Source organism: Thalassophryne amazonica, chromosome 6, assembly GCF_902500255.1.
Source record: "Thalassophryne amazonica chromosome 6, fThaAma1.1, whole genome shotgun sequence".
NCBI classification, from domain to species: domain Eukaryota; kingdom Metazoa; phylum Chordata; class Actinopteri; order Batrachoidiformes; family Batrachoididae; genus Thalassophryne; species Thalassophryne amazonica.
This window is the reverse complement of record NC_047108.1, coordinates 3,047,387-3,064,525: the sequence shown is the minus strand read 5'-3', so window position 1 is coordinate 3,064,525 and position 17,139 is coordinate 3,047,387. Positions and strand designations below refer to the sequence as shown.

General features: G+C 45.1%; 1 protein-coding gene across 1 annotated transcript in view; it reads left to right on the top strand.

The window, feature by feature from the left end:
- vps13d (vacuolar protein sorting 13 homolog D) overlaps positions 1-17,139 on the top strand; it is a 535,261-nt gene that overhangs the window by 286,116 nt on the left and 232,006 nt on the right. Inside the window, 2 exon segments of the mRNA XM_034171656.1 lie at positions 2,283-2,483; positions 14,930-15,019. Of these exon segments, the coding sequence (XP_034027547.1) occupies positions 2,283-2,483; positions 14,930-15,019 (291 nt within the window).

Here is a 17,139-nt window from a genome sequence, read left to right as displayed (position 1 = left end):
AATGTGTGAATCGAACTGTGGGAATTAAAATGAGAATAGATTTAAAATCTGCGAATCTGTCTTTTCAAACCAGCAGTATCTCAGTCTCTGTTTGGTTTCTCTCTGCCTCCAAACATGACAGGCACAGAGTTTAATGAACTGTCAGGTCTGCAGAAAAAAATCATTGGAGCCAGACTGCCCTCCATCCAGGACTTATACCGGTGTCACCGACTGAACAGTTCCCCCTAAAAATCGGTCCGCCCTGCCTTCACTACGCATGCGTCATTATCCGCAGTTCACAGATTATCACCTTGTTTCTGCTTCAAACTGCACTCCAATCATCAGCTGTCCCAGTGACAGATATCTGAAGCTTTTGTACAACAATAATTTCCACATAAATTCAGCATTATTTCATCATAAAAGACAGAGGAAGCGACCAGAGCACCGCAGCTACAGGAGCTGTTAGCTGTTGCGTTCACTACGTGTTTGTCATTTTAAAGTGTCATAGAATATCCCCTCGTTTCTGCTTAAAACAGCTTGGTTTCTCCTTAAAACTTACTTTAGAATGATTTAAGAGGTTTTACCTTGTCATCTGATGGTTAACTCCGGTGAGGGCAGTCTCATCTCCTCCTCTCTCCTCTCCTCCTGTTTATCTCTATCTCTGTCTCAACCTTCAAAGTCCCAACTTCACCAGATTGAGAATTCCTTGAACTACATTCGGAATAACCATGGAATTAATCAGCTTGTCTGTCAACGCTATTGACACCATCTTTTCAATAAGGAAATCAGGGTTGTGGGACCCTGCATGCCCAGAAGGAACCTATCCCGCGGGCTATGTTCTTGATGCCTGGAAGAATTGGCACATAGTGTGCTTGGCGCCACTCTCCGCTGAAGACGTCGAGGATTTATTCTTATTTGTCTCTGTGGTCGGAGGGTTTCTGCTACTAGGATTAGGCGCTGCCCTGATGTTCCGGGAAATTGGCAAGACAGCTGCCACCAAAACCACAATCCCACATCTGTCCCTCATGATTATTGTGATTGGCAAGGCTGTGTTAACTCTTGAACTTAAATGCAAGATGGAAACCATCTTGGAGCAGTTGTCTGCCCTGCAAAGGAATTGAGGTTGGAGCCCAGTGAATATTCACACAACTGGATCTGGACAGTCAAGAGAAGCCGTATTGGAGTTCTGTGTTTCTCTGCCTAACAAATACGGCTGCCTTATCAGCTACCGAAGGTCAAAAATGCCCCGCATGTTTTCCTCCAGAAAGATTTCAACGGCCCTGGTGACACACATGGCTCCCTTTCATCTGCCCTCCCTCACAGTCTGCGGTTGTTGAGAAGGCCACTTCTGACTCTACGCACACACGCACACACGGACAATTCGGATGAAGGACTGTTTCAAAGTTTAGCGTACATAAACAATCAAATGTATATGTGCGGTTGTTTTAAGTGTGCCATTATTATGTTCAACTAGTAATAATTGTGGATTAATTGCTCTATTTTTGTCTGAGGTAATTGGATGTGAAGATAATAATGACTTATTATTGATGACTTTATTGAATAATAACTTTATTGATCCTTTTAAGGATCAATAAAGTTGTTTGAATTTGAATTTAATCCATTTGCTTTGGGTGAAGAGACTCTTTCCCAGATGAGCTGTTGACTCTCTGAAATGATGCATGTGCAGTGGAGGCAGCGCAGTCTAATTTTTCAGGTGGACCGTTTGGTCTGGGACACCGGTCCAGTACCAGCAAGCGAGCTGGTAACATCTCTGCGGGCCCCTCACACCCTGGACACACACTGTTTAAACTCCTTCCCTCTGCTCGACATTACAGGAACAGTTTCTTTCCACAGGCCATCACACTGATGAACACTTTAACCCACCAAAAAACTCACTAATTCATCTACCTCATGTACAACTTTCACACATCATTTTCTTTTTTCTTTTCGCTTATTGCACATTTTTTTTCTTGCACATTTCATTTACCCATTTTATTAATGTAAATTAATCAGTGATTTGTGTATACATGCCGTACAGACAGAGTGCAGCTCAAACCGAAGTCAAATTCCTTGTATTCTGTGGATACTTGGTGAATAAAGCTATTCTGATTCTGTTTCAAGCAACAAATACCAACTGCTTGTCGCAGTCATTTGAAGTAAATGTGACCACAGTATACTCACTGTTGCTCTTGTTTTGGTAACTCGTTCTTACACTTGTCCAGTGTTTAATGAAAGTGTGTGTGTGTGTGTGTGTGTGCGTGTGTGTGCGTGTGTGTGTGTGTGCGTCCGCATGCGTGCATCAGGCCATCTAGACCAGGCAGCTACGTGGCTGCTGGAGAATGCTGAGACTGCACTGGGCCATCCCAGAGCTCGGGCTGAGTCTGGCTCCAGGAGTCATTCAGCGCCTCTGTCGGGGGTGGAGCTGAAGGCTGAAAGTATCTGCATTTGCTTCATCGATGATTGTCTTGACTGCGACATACCACTGGCTGAGCTCACATTCTCAAGTAAGTCAGATATAGTCTTTATAATGATGACGATCGGGTCGCAGGGTCAACAGCTCGAGCAGGGGACCCCAGACTTCCCTTTCCCAGGCCACATTGACCACCTATGACTGGGGGATCCTGAGGTGTTCCCAGGCCAGTGTAGAGATATAATCTCTCCAACTCGTCCTGGGTCTTCCCTCGGGTCTCCTCCCAGATGGGCGTGTCTTTCCCTAGGGAGGTGCCAAAGGGGCATCCTTACCAGATGCTCGAACCACCTCAGCTGGCTCCTTTTACTGCAAAGGAGAAGCAGCTCTACTCCAAAGTCCTCACGAATGACCAAGCTTCTTACCCTATCTCTAAGGGAGTGACCAGCCACCCACCTGAGTAAACCCATTTCGGCTGCTTGTACCCGTGATTTAGTTCTGTCAATCATGACCCAACTCTTGTGACCATAGGTGAGAGGAGGAATAAAGATTGACTGGTATATCGAGAGCTTTGCCTTTCAGCTCAACTCCCTTTTTGTCACAACAGTATGCTAAAGTGAATGCAATACCATTCTGATTCTCCAGCCAATCTCACTCAATCTCAATGTCGAAGAGACGTCTCATCCAAGCCAGTCCGTCCACACCCAGAGCCTTCAGCATTTCTGGGCGGATCTCATCGTCCCGTGGGGCCTTGCCACTGCAGGGTTGTTTGACTACCTCAATGTCAAACAAGTGTTCACCAGGGAAATTGATGATAATCCCCCATCATCTTCCAGCACTGCCCCTCATATAGAGGGTGCTCTGGTCTGATGCAGGAGTTCCTGAAAGGGTTCCTTCCAGTGGCAGATTGCATCCTCAGTTGAGGTCAACAGAGTCCCATCCTTACTGTAGACAGCTTGGATGGTTCCCCGTTTTCCCTTCCTGAGGTGCCCCACGGTCCACCAGAAGCACCTTGGTGCCAACGGAAAGTCCTTCTCCATGGTTGCTCTGAACTCCTCCCACACCCTCTGCTTTTAATAAAAGTACTTTTAATAAAAGATTAAAATGGTCACCTGTGCCAAGTTATTTTGTAGTTATGGTTGGAACTTTGAATCATTGTACATTCAGTCTTTGTGGCTGTGACATGTCAATAGTAAGTTTAGATTTGTATAGCACCTTTCAAGATAAAATCACAAAGTGCTTTACAGGAATTTAAGAACACAGAAATAAAAATACAGAAACTATAAACAGCAATAAGATAAAACTAGTTAAAAGCAAGCCTGTACAAATGGGTCTTGAGCTTCTCCTTAAAAGTTCCAACACAGTCCACGGAACGTAGGTGTAGGGGCAGTACATTCAACAGTTTGGGTGCCACAACCTCAAATGCACAGTCTCCTTTGGTCTTCAGCTTTGACCTTGGTACAATGAACAGGTTCTGGTCTGAGGACTTCAAAGACCTGCTTGTCACATACGGGTGCAAGAGTTCACTGATGTAGAGTGGCATTTGACCTTGCAAAGCGCTAAAAGTCATCACCAGTATTTTAAATTACGGTCTGAACCAAATTAGGAGCCAATGCAAAGAGGACAGAATGGTGTTTGCCAGAGGCAGGACATGTCCATATCCAGTGAAAAGTCTGGACACCTCCAGTCCACTCACGGACAATTCATTCGCTCGCGCACATGTGAACAATTAAAAGAAAAAAATTGTCTGGCTGCAGGCAGTTCCTCTCTCTCCCCTCAAACTCTCTCATCATTGTGTTAAATAAAGGACAAAAAGGGACATAGGCCCTGCTCACAGACTGATTGCCAGAGACAGGACATGTTCACATCAAGTATAACTCCAGACATCTCCACATTTGCTCACAGATGGTTCATTCGCACGGTCATACGAGGAAAGATAAATTACAACAGAACTCAAAGCGCAGACCTGCAGCTCAGCACAAGAACTAATATAAACTAGAAGAGAAATTAGAGTGCACAGTCTGGCTGCAGCCAAACTGTATACTCTAATTTCTCTGTGCAGAGGACCTGCAGGCTGCATTGTCACCTCCTCTCTGCCCCCTGCTGCACGTCATGACACCACAGGAAGCAACACCAAGCAGCCCCGGTGTGAAAGGGGCTTAAGGTAAATGAGCTTAAAGTGGATATGACACCTAAAAAATTAGGTGAAACTGATATAAATATCAAAATATACATACAGTATAGTAAGTTGAAAGTGGTTTTAATCATTATCACTGAGAAATAAAGTTTGTACAGTTTCTCAAAAGTGTGGTTCTTAGAAAGCGCGCTGGTAGCGTTCCATCAGCGGTCACGCGATGCCGTGATGTCACAGCGTGTAGAGTCCCATCTTTGTCTGTTCGATTAACAACAGGAACAGATGGACCTCAGCATGGACAGTGACGAGATCAAGAACTTTTCTGACTCCTCTTCAAGTGTGGATTATTTCTGACTCGGATCCTGAGGATGGTGCAGCAGTGATTAGACCCTGCAGATTGGAGCCGTATCTTTCAGACGAACATTCAAACAGGAGCATTCTGGCAGCGAAAATAATGCCGACGGTGTTTATGGTGGAGCCAAAGCAGAGGCAAGAGACGTGCCAATTCCGATGGATTTTGAAAGGCTGCAGAATATGGAATGGTAAGGTAGGCTTTGATTTTTGTTGCTGCTGTTTATAACACTCTAATTACTGTATATCATTTTCGATTCGAGCGTCTGTTTACTGCCTTTGTTATTGTTCCGGAGCCGTGACAGTAACTATTACTTGTGGACCACCGTCATTACCTTCGGGTTTTTGCCGTTTTCAAGTGCCTGGCATTGCATTCATCCATGTTTAGTTACTTTATTTTCACGAAAGAATAGGAAATAAACGGCAAAGGTTTTGAAAAAGATCGCAGAAAACAACACTGAACAATGCCGCCGCCGTGTTTACTACGTAAGTTCCTTCACCATTTCAAGATTATTGTGAACATATTATGTGTTTGGGGTTGACATTTTATGTGTTCCTGTGAGCGGTGCGAGAACATGGAGACGGTAGAGGAAAGTGTCTGCTGTCGGGAGCAAATGTGGGTGTGCGAGTGGAGCGAGCGGCAGCTGGACATGTCGTGCATCACACAACACCGTGGCTTTTGATCAATCTGCCTAGACTTGAAAAGGCTAAAACCTTTCGCCCTTGTGTTTGTGCAATATGCTGCGACACACTGGTCAGGCATATCGACAAACAAGTCCCTGAGAGCTGTGTTTAATCAAAGTTTCTGCCGCTAAAAAAAGTGTAAACAACGGCCGCCAGGCGCGCGAGCCGATACGGTCTACATGTAGTGACGTATTTTAGGCTTGGTGCTCAGTGGGAAGCTGGTCACGGGGCGTGCACATTTTTCAGTGGCAGGACGTTCAAATGTTATATATAATGGGAGAACTGCGTCCATTTTCCCAAAACGCTTAGGTTGACCAAATTATATAACCTTTGTTACATGTAATAAGACTATGTTGTCTTTAAGTGTCATATCCACTTTAAATACCTATGGTCAACTGTCCAAAGTAATGGAGAGTGTGGTAGAGAGGTGAAGAAATGATTTCTGGCAGGGTGGAGTGGGTGGAGAAAGGTGGCAGGAGTGATTTGTGACCAAAGAATGTCTGCAAGAGTGAAGAAGAAAGTTTACAGATTGTAGTGAGACCAGCTGCAGAAGGAGCTGCGGTGCAGAATGATGATGAGGAAACCATGACCACCACCAGACTGAGCAACTGTGAACACTAAAAATAGTGCATGACTCCTTCAAACAGAGGAAATGAGCATGCATTTGATGGAAACAAACAAGAACCAGACATATCACAATAAAGCACCACAGAGTAGTATTCACTAAGTTATTACGTAAACACAGAAAATACAATTTAACACGTGAAAATTTTGAAAGCAAAACCCAAAAGAGCAGTAAAACAAAGTAGAAATGTGATCAAAATGTGAACCACGACACACCTGTTTAATCATGTCCTTAAATCGGCATTTCTATTTCATTCCTCCTGACCGCCAGAGGGCGGTGCTTTAGCACCTGGATAACTACATGTGCGCCAGCACAGAGAGGTCGAGAATATATACCAACAAAGTCACGCCATTGGATGTGACCTGGGTGATGTCACTGTTGTCTTTATATGCCAGACGCACCCAGCGCTCGCTTCTTCTCTACATTCTCGCATTCTTAGAGGTTGAGAACACATTTAGCTGCGATTGCCGCTCTCGCTTGTAGCCTCGCAACCCACCTTCGGTTGGAGCTACGTGCACTGCACACGTCCTCCAGAGGCAGCGAGACACGGCTTCACCGTTTTTTGTATTCTTTGACTGACGCCTGTCGTGAGTACACTTTCCTAAACGCCGGGTGCTTGCCTTCACCGCTGCCCTGCTGGGTATTTTCCTCTGTGCATATTAGCTGTGTTGTTTCGACGAAAGCTGGCTACTTGTTTAGTTGTGTCACTAACCCCGTTAACTACGTGGTAGTGTGTGTATCAGAACCAGTATAGTGTACTGTGTTGGGCTTGCCGTGAGTGTTTTCCACTCCTTGAAGTACTTCATCTGCACTGCCGCCATTTTTCTAAGTTTAACAGCTCCGCTAGCAGCTAGTGTTGTTGTTGCTCTAAGTGACTTAGCACTTGGGCTGTGAGTTTTTCGGCTGTTTGCATCGTGTTATTACTGTGGCTGTGAGTGTTTCACGCTCCGGGATTTATATTAGTTTTTACACTGCGAGTGTTTCACGCTCCGTGCCTCGTGCCGAGTCTGCGGCTGGAGTGCTTCACGTGCCGTGCCTCGTGTCGAGTCTGCGGTTGGAGTGCTTCACGCTCCGTGCCTCATGCCGAGCCTGCGGCTGGAGTGCTTCACGTGCCGTGCCTCGTGTCGAGTCTGCGGCTGGAGTGCTTCACGCTCCGTGCCTCATGTCGAGTCTGCGGCTGTGAGTGCTTCACGCTCCGTGCCTCGTGTCAAGTCGACGGCTGGAGTGCTTCACGCTCCGTGCCTCATGTCAAGTTGACGGCTATGAGTGCTTCACGCTCCGTGCCTCGTGTCAAGTCGACGGCTGGAGTGCTTCACGCTCCGTGCCTCATGTCAAGTTGACGGCTATGAGTGCTTCACGCTCCGTGCCTCGTGTCAAGTCGACGGCTGTGAGTGCTTCACGCTCCGTGCCTTGTGTTACTATTTACACTGCGTGTGATTCATGTTTTGTCTTTCCATCTGTAGCCATCTGCACTCATTCCACAATGTTGACAGGGCCTTTGTTGCATGGCTGTAGTACCTGTTTGGCTCCCTTGAGCCCAGATGATGGTCATATGTTTTGCCTCTCGTGTCTTGGGATCGGACACCTGAGGGAAGCCCTGCCTAATTGTGCCAGCATGCTACTGGCAGAGAGATCTGCTAGACTTGCGACATTGGAAAGTGGAATATCTAGTGCGACTTTGGCCTCCAGCCCCAGGAAGGAACCAAAGCGCCGTAAACGCCCACATGCAAGAGCCCCTTCTGCTAAGAAGGTTACTCATGACCATGCTTTGGCTGAAAAGGTCAAAACGTTGACTTCTGAGTTTGCTCAGTTTAAGTCCTTGCTTCTGAATCTACAGCCGAGGGATGCAGTGACAGTTCCTGTTGTCCCTAACGAGGCTGATCAGACCAATGTAGTTACTCAGCAGGAGGACGATGTCGTGTCTATTGCTGCGACTGATTCCTTGTACATGACAAGTGATATAAACTGTGTGGAGGATGAGGATGAGAGGGGTCTTTCTCCAAGCCATTCATTAGTGGGCTCTCACACCTCTGAGGCAGAGTCGCTCCCGCAAACCGGACCTGGACTATCCTTTGTTAAGCAAGCTGTTCAGTTGGCTTTATCCAGGCTTGGGGTCGACAATCCCCCTGCGGAAACCACCGCTTCAAGTACCTTTTTCAAAGTCACTCAGAAACCTGAGTTCAACGTTCCAGTTTCACAACCATATATCGAAGAGCTCCACCGATGTTGGGCGGACCCCAAATCATTGACCCATCTATCGCAGGACTGCAGAACCCTTAGCTCTGTGTGTGATTCGGAGCAGTATGGTCTGAACCGTATGCCCGCCGTTGACAGCATTATTGTAAACCTGGTTGTGGCTCCGGCTGATGCTGCTTTTCACTCTACATCCAGGCTCCCGCCTACTCCCAGAGCTGCACGTGCTTTCGCAGTTGAGGGCCAGCTCTCCCAGCAGCCTGCCTTTCGGGAGCCTACGGGCAGACCCCCGAGAACTGAACGGTTTCACAGAGCTTTCAGTAATCGTGCCCAGAGGTCCTCAGGGATGCGAGGCAGAGGTGGTCGGGTCTGACTGCCAATGTTTGGCCCCCAGCCGTTTTTCACAAAATCATCTCAGCCACTGGGAGGCTCAAGTTCAAGACCCATGCGTCATTTCAACCTTGTTCAAGGGTTACAGAATTCAGTTCAGATGTCGTCCTCCAAAGTTCAGTGGGGTGAGGATGACTGTTGTTTCCGACTCGGTGCAGTCTGCCACCCTCCAACAGGAGATTTTGGAACTCCTGGAGAAGGGGGCCATAGAGCCAGTTCACAGTTCAGACCAGCTCAGGGGGTTCTATTTAATTTACTTCCTTGTTCCAAAGAAGGATGGCGCCTTTCGTCCTATCCTCAATCTCCGATGTCTGAATCATTATCTCAAGGTGCTGCAGTTTCACATGCTCCGCACAGTAGACGTCCTTCAAGCTATCACACCAGCAGAATGGTTCACAAGTGTCGACTTAAAGGACGCCTATTTCCATGTGCCAGTGGCGCCTCGTCACAGGCAGTTTCTCCGCTTTGCTTTCGAGGGTCAGGCATACCAGTTCAGGGTCCTTCCTTTCGGCCTCTCTCTCGCCCCTCGTACATTTACCAGATGTATGGCTGCAGCACTAGCCCCACTGCAAGCTCTTGGATTAAGAATCCTACCCAACTTAGACGATTGGCTTGTCTGCGCTCCGACTCAGGAGCAGGCGCCCAACGACACAGCTGTTCTACTGAACCAAGTCTCTCAGTTAGGACTCACAGTGAACTTTGAAAAGAGTTCTCTTGTTCCCAGTCAACAAACGACCTTCATCGCCATTGCCATCAACTCTGACTATGCCATCAACTCTGACTATGACTGCATCGCCATCCCCGCAGAGAGTGGACGATGTAATTCGTCTCGTCTCACACATTCAACGGGCTGTGACTAGAGGATGACATTTTTCTGGAATTCCCGTGGGTCACGTGATTCCTGCGGGATTCCCACGGGATGGGAGTCAAAATTTTATCAATCCCGTGATTGGGATGGGACGGGAATAAAAATGAACGGGAGCGGGCAGGAGCGGGAATGCCAAAAATAGATGATGATTTTCATCTATTTAAAGCAACCAAAACGTGTTCACACCGGGCGCGAGAGATGTCAACTGAAACAAAGGAGAGGATTATCAAACTCTTAAAAGAGGGTAAATCATCATGCAAATACAAACAACATGGGAAGGTTGTTAAAGGCAAACATACTGGTAGACCAAGGAAGACATCAAAGTGTCAAGACTGAAAACTTAAAGCAATATGTCTCAAAAATCGAAAATGCACAACAAAACAAATGAGGAACAAATGGGAGGAAACTGGAGTCAACGTCTGTGACCGAACTGTAAGAAACCGCCTAAAGGAAATGGGATTTACATACAGAAAAGCTAAATCAAAGCCAACATTAACACCTAAACGGAAAAAAACAAGGTTACAATGGGCTAAGGAAAAGCAATCGTGGACTGTGGATGACTGGATGAAAGTCATATTCAGTGATGAATCTCGAATCTGCATTGGGCAAGGTGATGATGCTGGAACGTTTGTTTGGTGCCGTTCCAGTGAGATTTATAAAGATGACTGCCTGAAGAGAACATGTAAATTTCCACAGTCATTGATGATATAGGGCTGCATGTCAGGTAAAGGCACTGGGGAGATGGCTGTCATTACATCATCAATAAATGCACAAGTTTACGTTGATATTTTGGACACTTTTCTTATCCCATCAATTGAAAGGATGTTTGGGGATGATGAAATCATTTTTCAAGATGATAATGCATCTTGCTATAGAGCAAAAACTGTGAAAACATTCCTTGCAAAAAGACACATAGGGTCAATGTCATGGCCTGCAAATAGTCTGGATCTTAATCCAATTGAAAATCTTTGGAAGTTGAAGAAAATGGTCCATGACAAGGCTCCAACCTGCAAAGCTGATCTGGCAACAGCAATCAGAGAAAGTTGGAGCCAGATTGATGAGTACTGTTGGTCACTCATTAAGTCCATGCCTCAGAGACTGCAAGCTGTTATAAAAGCCAGAGGTGGTGCAACAAAATACTAGTGATGTGTTGGAGCGTTCTTTTGTTTTTCATGATTCCATAATTTTTTCCTCAGAATTGAGTGATTCCATATTTTTTTCCCTCTGCTTGGTCTAAAAAAGTAACTGTTACTGACTGCAACATTTTTTTTTTCCTGATTTCTTATAGTGTTTCTTAAAGCCAGAAAGTTGCCATTTGAAATGACTTTAGTTTTGTGTCATGTCTGTGATCTGCATTTTTTTCTACAAAATTAAACAACTGAATGAACATCCTCCGAGGCCGGTGATTCCAAATTTTTTGCCAGGGGTTTAAACAATTAAAAAAAAAAAAAGAAACTCCACTGCTTGCTGCTGCTCGCTCTTCCACCAAAAAACTGTCATAATTGTGTTTAGAAACCAGTCACCATTTGTTTTATTATACATCTGTGTAGTTAATTAATTAAATATTCTCCACAGACGATTCGCTCGCACGCGCACGTAACAAAAGAAAAAGAAAGAAACTCCGCTACTTGCTGTGGGGCAGCTGCTCACTTCAAAAACTCTGTCATAATTGTGAAACAAAGGACAAAAGAGACATAAGTCCTGCTCACAGGCTGCTACCAGATACAGGACATGTTCACATCTTCAGTCAAACTCCAGACATCTCCACGTCACTACATATTCAGTCCCTGATTGATCATCACGGCGCGAGACATACGGGAGTGGGATGGCAGTGGGACTGATTTTGAGTGGCAGCGGAATGGGATTGGGAGTCATCTTTACAGGAGTGGGATGGGATGGGATTTATTTTTTTTACTCCAGTCCAGGATTGGGACATAATGGGATTTTTTTTCTGGGAGCGGGATGGGACGGGAGTGAAAATCCACTCCCGTGTCATGCTCTAGCTGTGACGCTGCCTTTTGGTTTGCTGTTCCGGTTGATGGGCAAATCGACTGAAATGTCGCTAGTGGTACCTTTGGGACTTCTGTTCTTGCGTCCCCTACAGAATTGGATCAACAACCTAGGCCTCAACTCAAAGTTGCATCAGCACAGGCTTGTACGACTCTCCAACCAGTGCCTTCTGCACCTCAGACCCTGGGGGAACGTGGACTTCATCTGCAAGGGTGTCCCTCTAGGCTCCATCCCTTCTCATCGAGAGGTGATTGTTACAGATTCATCACTCAAAGGTTGGGGGGCCGTGTGGAATCACAGGATGGCGAGGGGTGTCTGGAGTCCTCAAGAGAGACTTCAACACATAAACGTGCTGGAGCGTCGCGCTGTTGACTGGCTCTCAAGCATTTGGATGGATGAAGCAACTGGATGTCTTTAGTACTTAGTCTCTTCGGAGGGTCCTTGGGTACTGCAAGAATGACTTTGTATCAGACAAGTAGTTACTATTATTATTGTACTGTTATTGTGAAGGAGCTGTGACATTTTGACCATGTGACATGTTTTTGTGAGTGTTGAGGACCAGTGCCTGGAAAAGGCCAAGTGGACTCCCATGTTTCACCTGGCTGTGGCAAATAGAGGGTTATTTTAGAGATGTGGAAATGTACCCGTTGTCTTTCTGGGTGGTTGCCATCCAGAAACTGAGGCAGTTTTGTAGTGCTGTGTATACATGTAAGCGTGACATCAAGGCATGCTCCCAGCTTTGACTTTACTTAATTTTACATATTAAAGAACAAGTTCAGACAATTCATTATCTGTTGTCTGTTCCACTCATCCATGAGGCTGTTACTGGCGCGACAACAGACAAGCTGCACTTCAGAAACTTCAGTAACGTATTTCTTTTGTTGACATGAGATCGATAGATTTTTGAGGGTGCTTTTGAATTCATAAACATTTGAGATTTTGATCTTAATGAAATGAATATGAATGAATGAAAATGAATGAAATATAAGGTTGTGATGATGAATACTTTGAGCAAGTTAAAAACATTTATACATTACTCAAAGGGAGTAGGAGTTGGAGGTAATCCAGTTTAGATTAGATGGAACTTTATTAATCCCTTGGGAGCAGTCTGTGGCTGAAGAGGCTCCTCTGGTTCCTGATAACAGTGTGAAGAGGGTGAGTGGCATCATCCATAATAATCTCCCATGATGTCAGTTTAGTTCTCTTTTGGCTGCTTCTGGCTGATCCTCGATCACCACAGCGGATTATCCATCTCATCCAATCCCGTATGGAGCCACAGTGGATATTGCACATATAGTTGTGTTCAAAATAATAGTGTGTTTAAAAATGTGAGTAAACCTTAAAATAGATGAGTATTTTCATACTCACAAATGCATTGGGAACACTACACATTCTATCCCAATTCAAAACACAAAGAACAATGATCAAATTCGTTATTACTTTACAGAAAGTGAAGAAAAAGTAATATCAGGCTGTTCAAAAATAGCAGTCTGCATTTTTCTTTCTGTAACCCTTATTTAAGGTCAAAGGCACCAAATGTACATGGTGGTTGTTGTGCATTTTCTCTGAAAATCTGAATAAAATGTGTTGTTCCAGACATTGTTCAGAAGGACAGCATACTTTGATTAAAAAGTTGATTGGCAAGTGGACAAGATATAAAGTACAGGAAATGATAGACTGCTCAGCTAAAATGAACTCAGATGCTTTAAAATGACAACCAAAACCAGAAAGACAGGGAAGAAAACAGGAAACTGTCATTCAGATGGATTGACAAATAAACAGAAGGGCAAAGATTCAGCCAATAATAAGCTCAAGGGTGATCAAAGAAGGTCTAAAGTTACCTGTGGGTATAACAATTAGATGACGCTTATGTGAAGCCAAGCTATGGGCAAGAACCCCCACAAAGTCCTTGTCTTTATGGTGTATTCAGTTGAATATAGGTTGAAGAGGATTTGCAAATCATTGTATTCTGTTTTATTTACATTTCACACAACGTCCCAACTTCACTGGAATTGGAGTTGTAGTTAAAGAGGTCATGTTGCCTTATGCCGAAGAGGAAATGCCTTTGGAATGGGTGTTTCAGCAACACAATGACCCCAAACACACCAGCAGGTGAGCAGCATCTTGGTTCCAGACCAACAAGATTAACGTTATGGTCCCAGAACCCTTGATCCAACAGAAAACCCATGGAGTAATATAGAAAATGCAGTTTCGAAGGCAAAAATGCAGAAATGCAGAGGAATTGTGGAATGTAGTCTCATCGTCCAAGGCTGGAATACCTGTTCACAGGTGCTGGACCTCGGTTGTCTCCATGCAACACAGATGTGATGCAGTTCTCAGGAGCTGTGGTCATATAACTAAATATTAGTTCAGTGATTCACAGGAAAGCTAAATGTTAAAGCATTTTTCAGTTTGTACAGTAAATGTTTGTGTTTGTAAAGCCCCCATCACACGAATGAGGCCGAATCAGAATGCGAAAAAAAAAGCCAAACTTCGAGGTGCATTTGGGAGGGACAGATATTCAGACAGCCATGTACGAATGCCGTATGACTACCCAGAATATGTGCTGAAGCCGCCTCGAATGATTGGTACACGTTCAGTGTGCAGCCGCTCACGAATCCGGGTCAAATGTGGCCAGAATACAGTATGAATCCCCACAATGCCGGCAGAATGCAGCAGGAATATGCAGAATGCATCCTGAATGCCGTACGACAGAGTGCTGAACGCTGTCCGAATAGCCACTCAGAAGTCACCCCGAATGCTGTACGAATGAACCTCAAAGGTGCTCAGGTGCTAACCCTGGAATGTGTGCTGAGTGTGTGTCGAACATGTAAGTACATAATACATACGTAAGTATGTATACAAATGTCAGCTCTTCCCAGTTTTTGCGTGATCAAAGTCATACATACGCACGCATGCACACACATGTACACAGAGGTCACTTGGCTATTATAATACAGATTTTGCACTGGGACACCAATTAAACAACTTGCATTATATTTTGACTTTGTTGTTTTGTGGTTTGGTTTGAATCATGCATTTATGTATTTTTGTATGTATACAAGTCCATATATACAGTCATTTATTGTGGAGCTTTTGCTTTTGGCTACCCCCATTTGCTCAAACTCTCCACAGACCTGACATTTGCATTTTGATTTAGCAGGAGTTTTACACCAGATGCGCTCCCTGACTCAACTCCAGCTGAACATGGAGAAAAATGTTTGCAACATATTTTGTGTATCAGTTGTGATTTTACTTTTTATATGAAATTACTGCTTTATATTGCAGGACTGAATGTGTTGCAGCGCATTGGATCAAACCCAGAAGGCAATGCCAGCTTCATACTCTCTGGAGACTACTATAACCGAGAGCTGTCTGGTAAGAATTTTTAATTTGCTCAAACTGCAGTATTGAATCCATAACGCCATTTATTCCAAAGAGTTTTATACCCATGTCTCTTTAAGTCTGTGCTTTGAGAAAGTGCTCAAAATGAGACTGAGGTGGTTGCCTACCACAAGATGGGGCCATTTTGTTTATGATACATGAATATATACATTTATGGGTTTAGATTTGCACATTACTTATGGAAGAAGGAAAAAATTGAGGAATTATCCCAAAGACGTTTCTTTGAAAATTTAAAGTGCTCTGTTCAACTTAGTCCTGTTCAGTAGATAAAGAAAAGCCTTCAGCAGTTAATTAAAGTGGATATGACACTTAAAGACAACATAGTCTTATTACATGTAACAAAGGTTATATAATTCGTTCAACCTAAGCGTTTTGGGAAAATGGACGCGATTCTCCTGTTATACGAGGTCTATTAGAAAAGTATCCGACCTTATTATTTTTTTCAAAAACCATATGGATTTGAATCACGTGTGATTGCGTCAGACAAGCTTGAACCCTCGTGCGCATGCGTGAGTTTTTCCACGCCTGTCGGTTGCGTCATTCGCCTGTGAGCAGGCTTTGAGTGAGGAGTGGTCCACCCCCTCGTCGTTGTTTCATTGCCAGGAAATGGCGGAATGGTTTCGGCTTTTTTTTCATCAGAATTTTTTCAGAAACTGTTAGAGACTGGCAGCTGGAAACCATTAGAAAAATTTATCTGGCTTTCAGTGAAAATGTTACAGGCTTGGTAGAGAATAAGGAGTGTTACTGTCGCTTTAAGGACGGCCCCCAGCGGCTGTGGGGCGCGCCGCGCTCCGAAGCCACCATCGACAGGCTGAACGACCATTTCATTTCTAAACGGATGGCTGTCTGCATCCGTGACCATCGTGTGCAATTTCTCTGGTTATCACAAGAGCTGAACATAAACCATTTTCCAGCAGATTTCACTTTTAACAAGAGATTTTGTCGTGGAAAGCCGAGCGGAGGCTTCGCGCGTCACGATGGATTTGCTACTGGAGCGAGACAAAACCACCTCCGTTTTGGTCTCACAGGACGGCTTTGAGATGGCGTTCAGACAGCTGTCAGTGGTTTTTCAATCGAGTGATTATCCGAGAAATTGTGGATGTGCCTGGACATGCCAGAACATGTCCTGTGAGGCTTCATCACGGCGTTGCTTTGCGCCATGCGGCACCGCCACCACGCGCGGAATTCCTCCGCATGTCTGTCTCAGTGTGCCGAAAAAGTGCTGATGTCCACGTCTTTTCACAATTCCTGTGCTAGTCAGACAACGTCCCGGATAAAACACAGCGTCCAGTTTGGAAATGAATGGCACATTCCACTGTTTCAGGAGTTTTTGTCATGGAAAGCGGAGCGGAGGCTTCGTGCGTCGCGGCGGTGCCGCATGGCACACAGCAACGCCGTGATAAAGCCTCACAGGACATGTTCTGGCATGTCCAGGCACATCCACAATTTCTCGGATAATCACTCGATGGAAAAACCACCGACAGCTGTCTGAATGCCATCTCAAAGCCGTCCTGTGAGACCAAAATGAAGGTGGTTTTGTCTCGCTCCATGTAGCAAATCCATCGTGATGCGCGAAGCGTCCGCTCGGCTTTCCATGACAAAATCTCTTGTTAAAAGTGAAATCTGCCGGAAAATGGTTGATGTCCAGCTCTTGTGATAACCAGAGAAATTGCACACGATGGTCACGGATCCAGACAGCCATCCTTTAAGAAATGAAATGGTCGTTCAGCCTGTCGATGGCGGTTTCGGAGCGCGGCGCGCCCCACAGCCACTGGGGGCCGTCCTTAAAGTGACAGTAACACTCCTTATTCTCTGTGAAGCCCGTAACATTTTCACCGAAAGCCAGATAAATTTTTCTAATCGTTTTCAGCTGCCAGTCTCTAACAGTTTATGAAAAAATTCTTATGGAAAAAAAGCTCAAATCATTCCGCCATTTCCTGGCAATGAAACAACGATGAGGGGGCTGGACCACTCCTCACTCAAAGCCTGCTCACAGGCGAATGACGCAACCGACAGGCGTGGAAAAACTCACGCATGCGCACGAGGGTTCAAGCTTGTCTGACGCAATCACACGTGATTCAAATCCATATGAT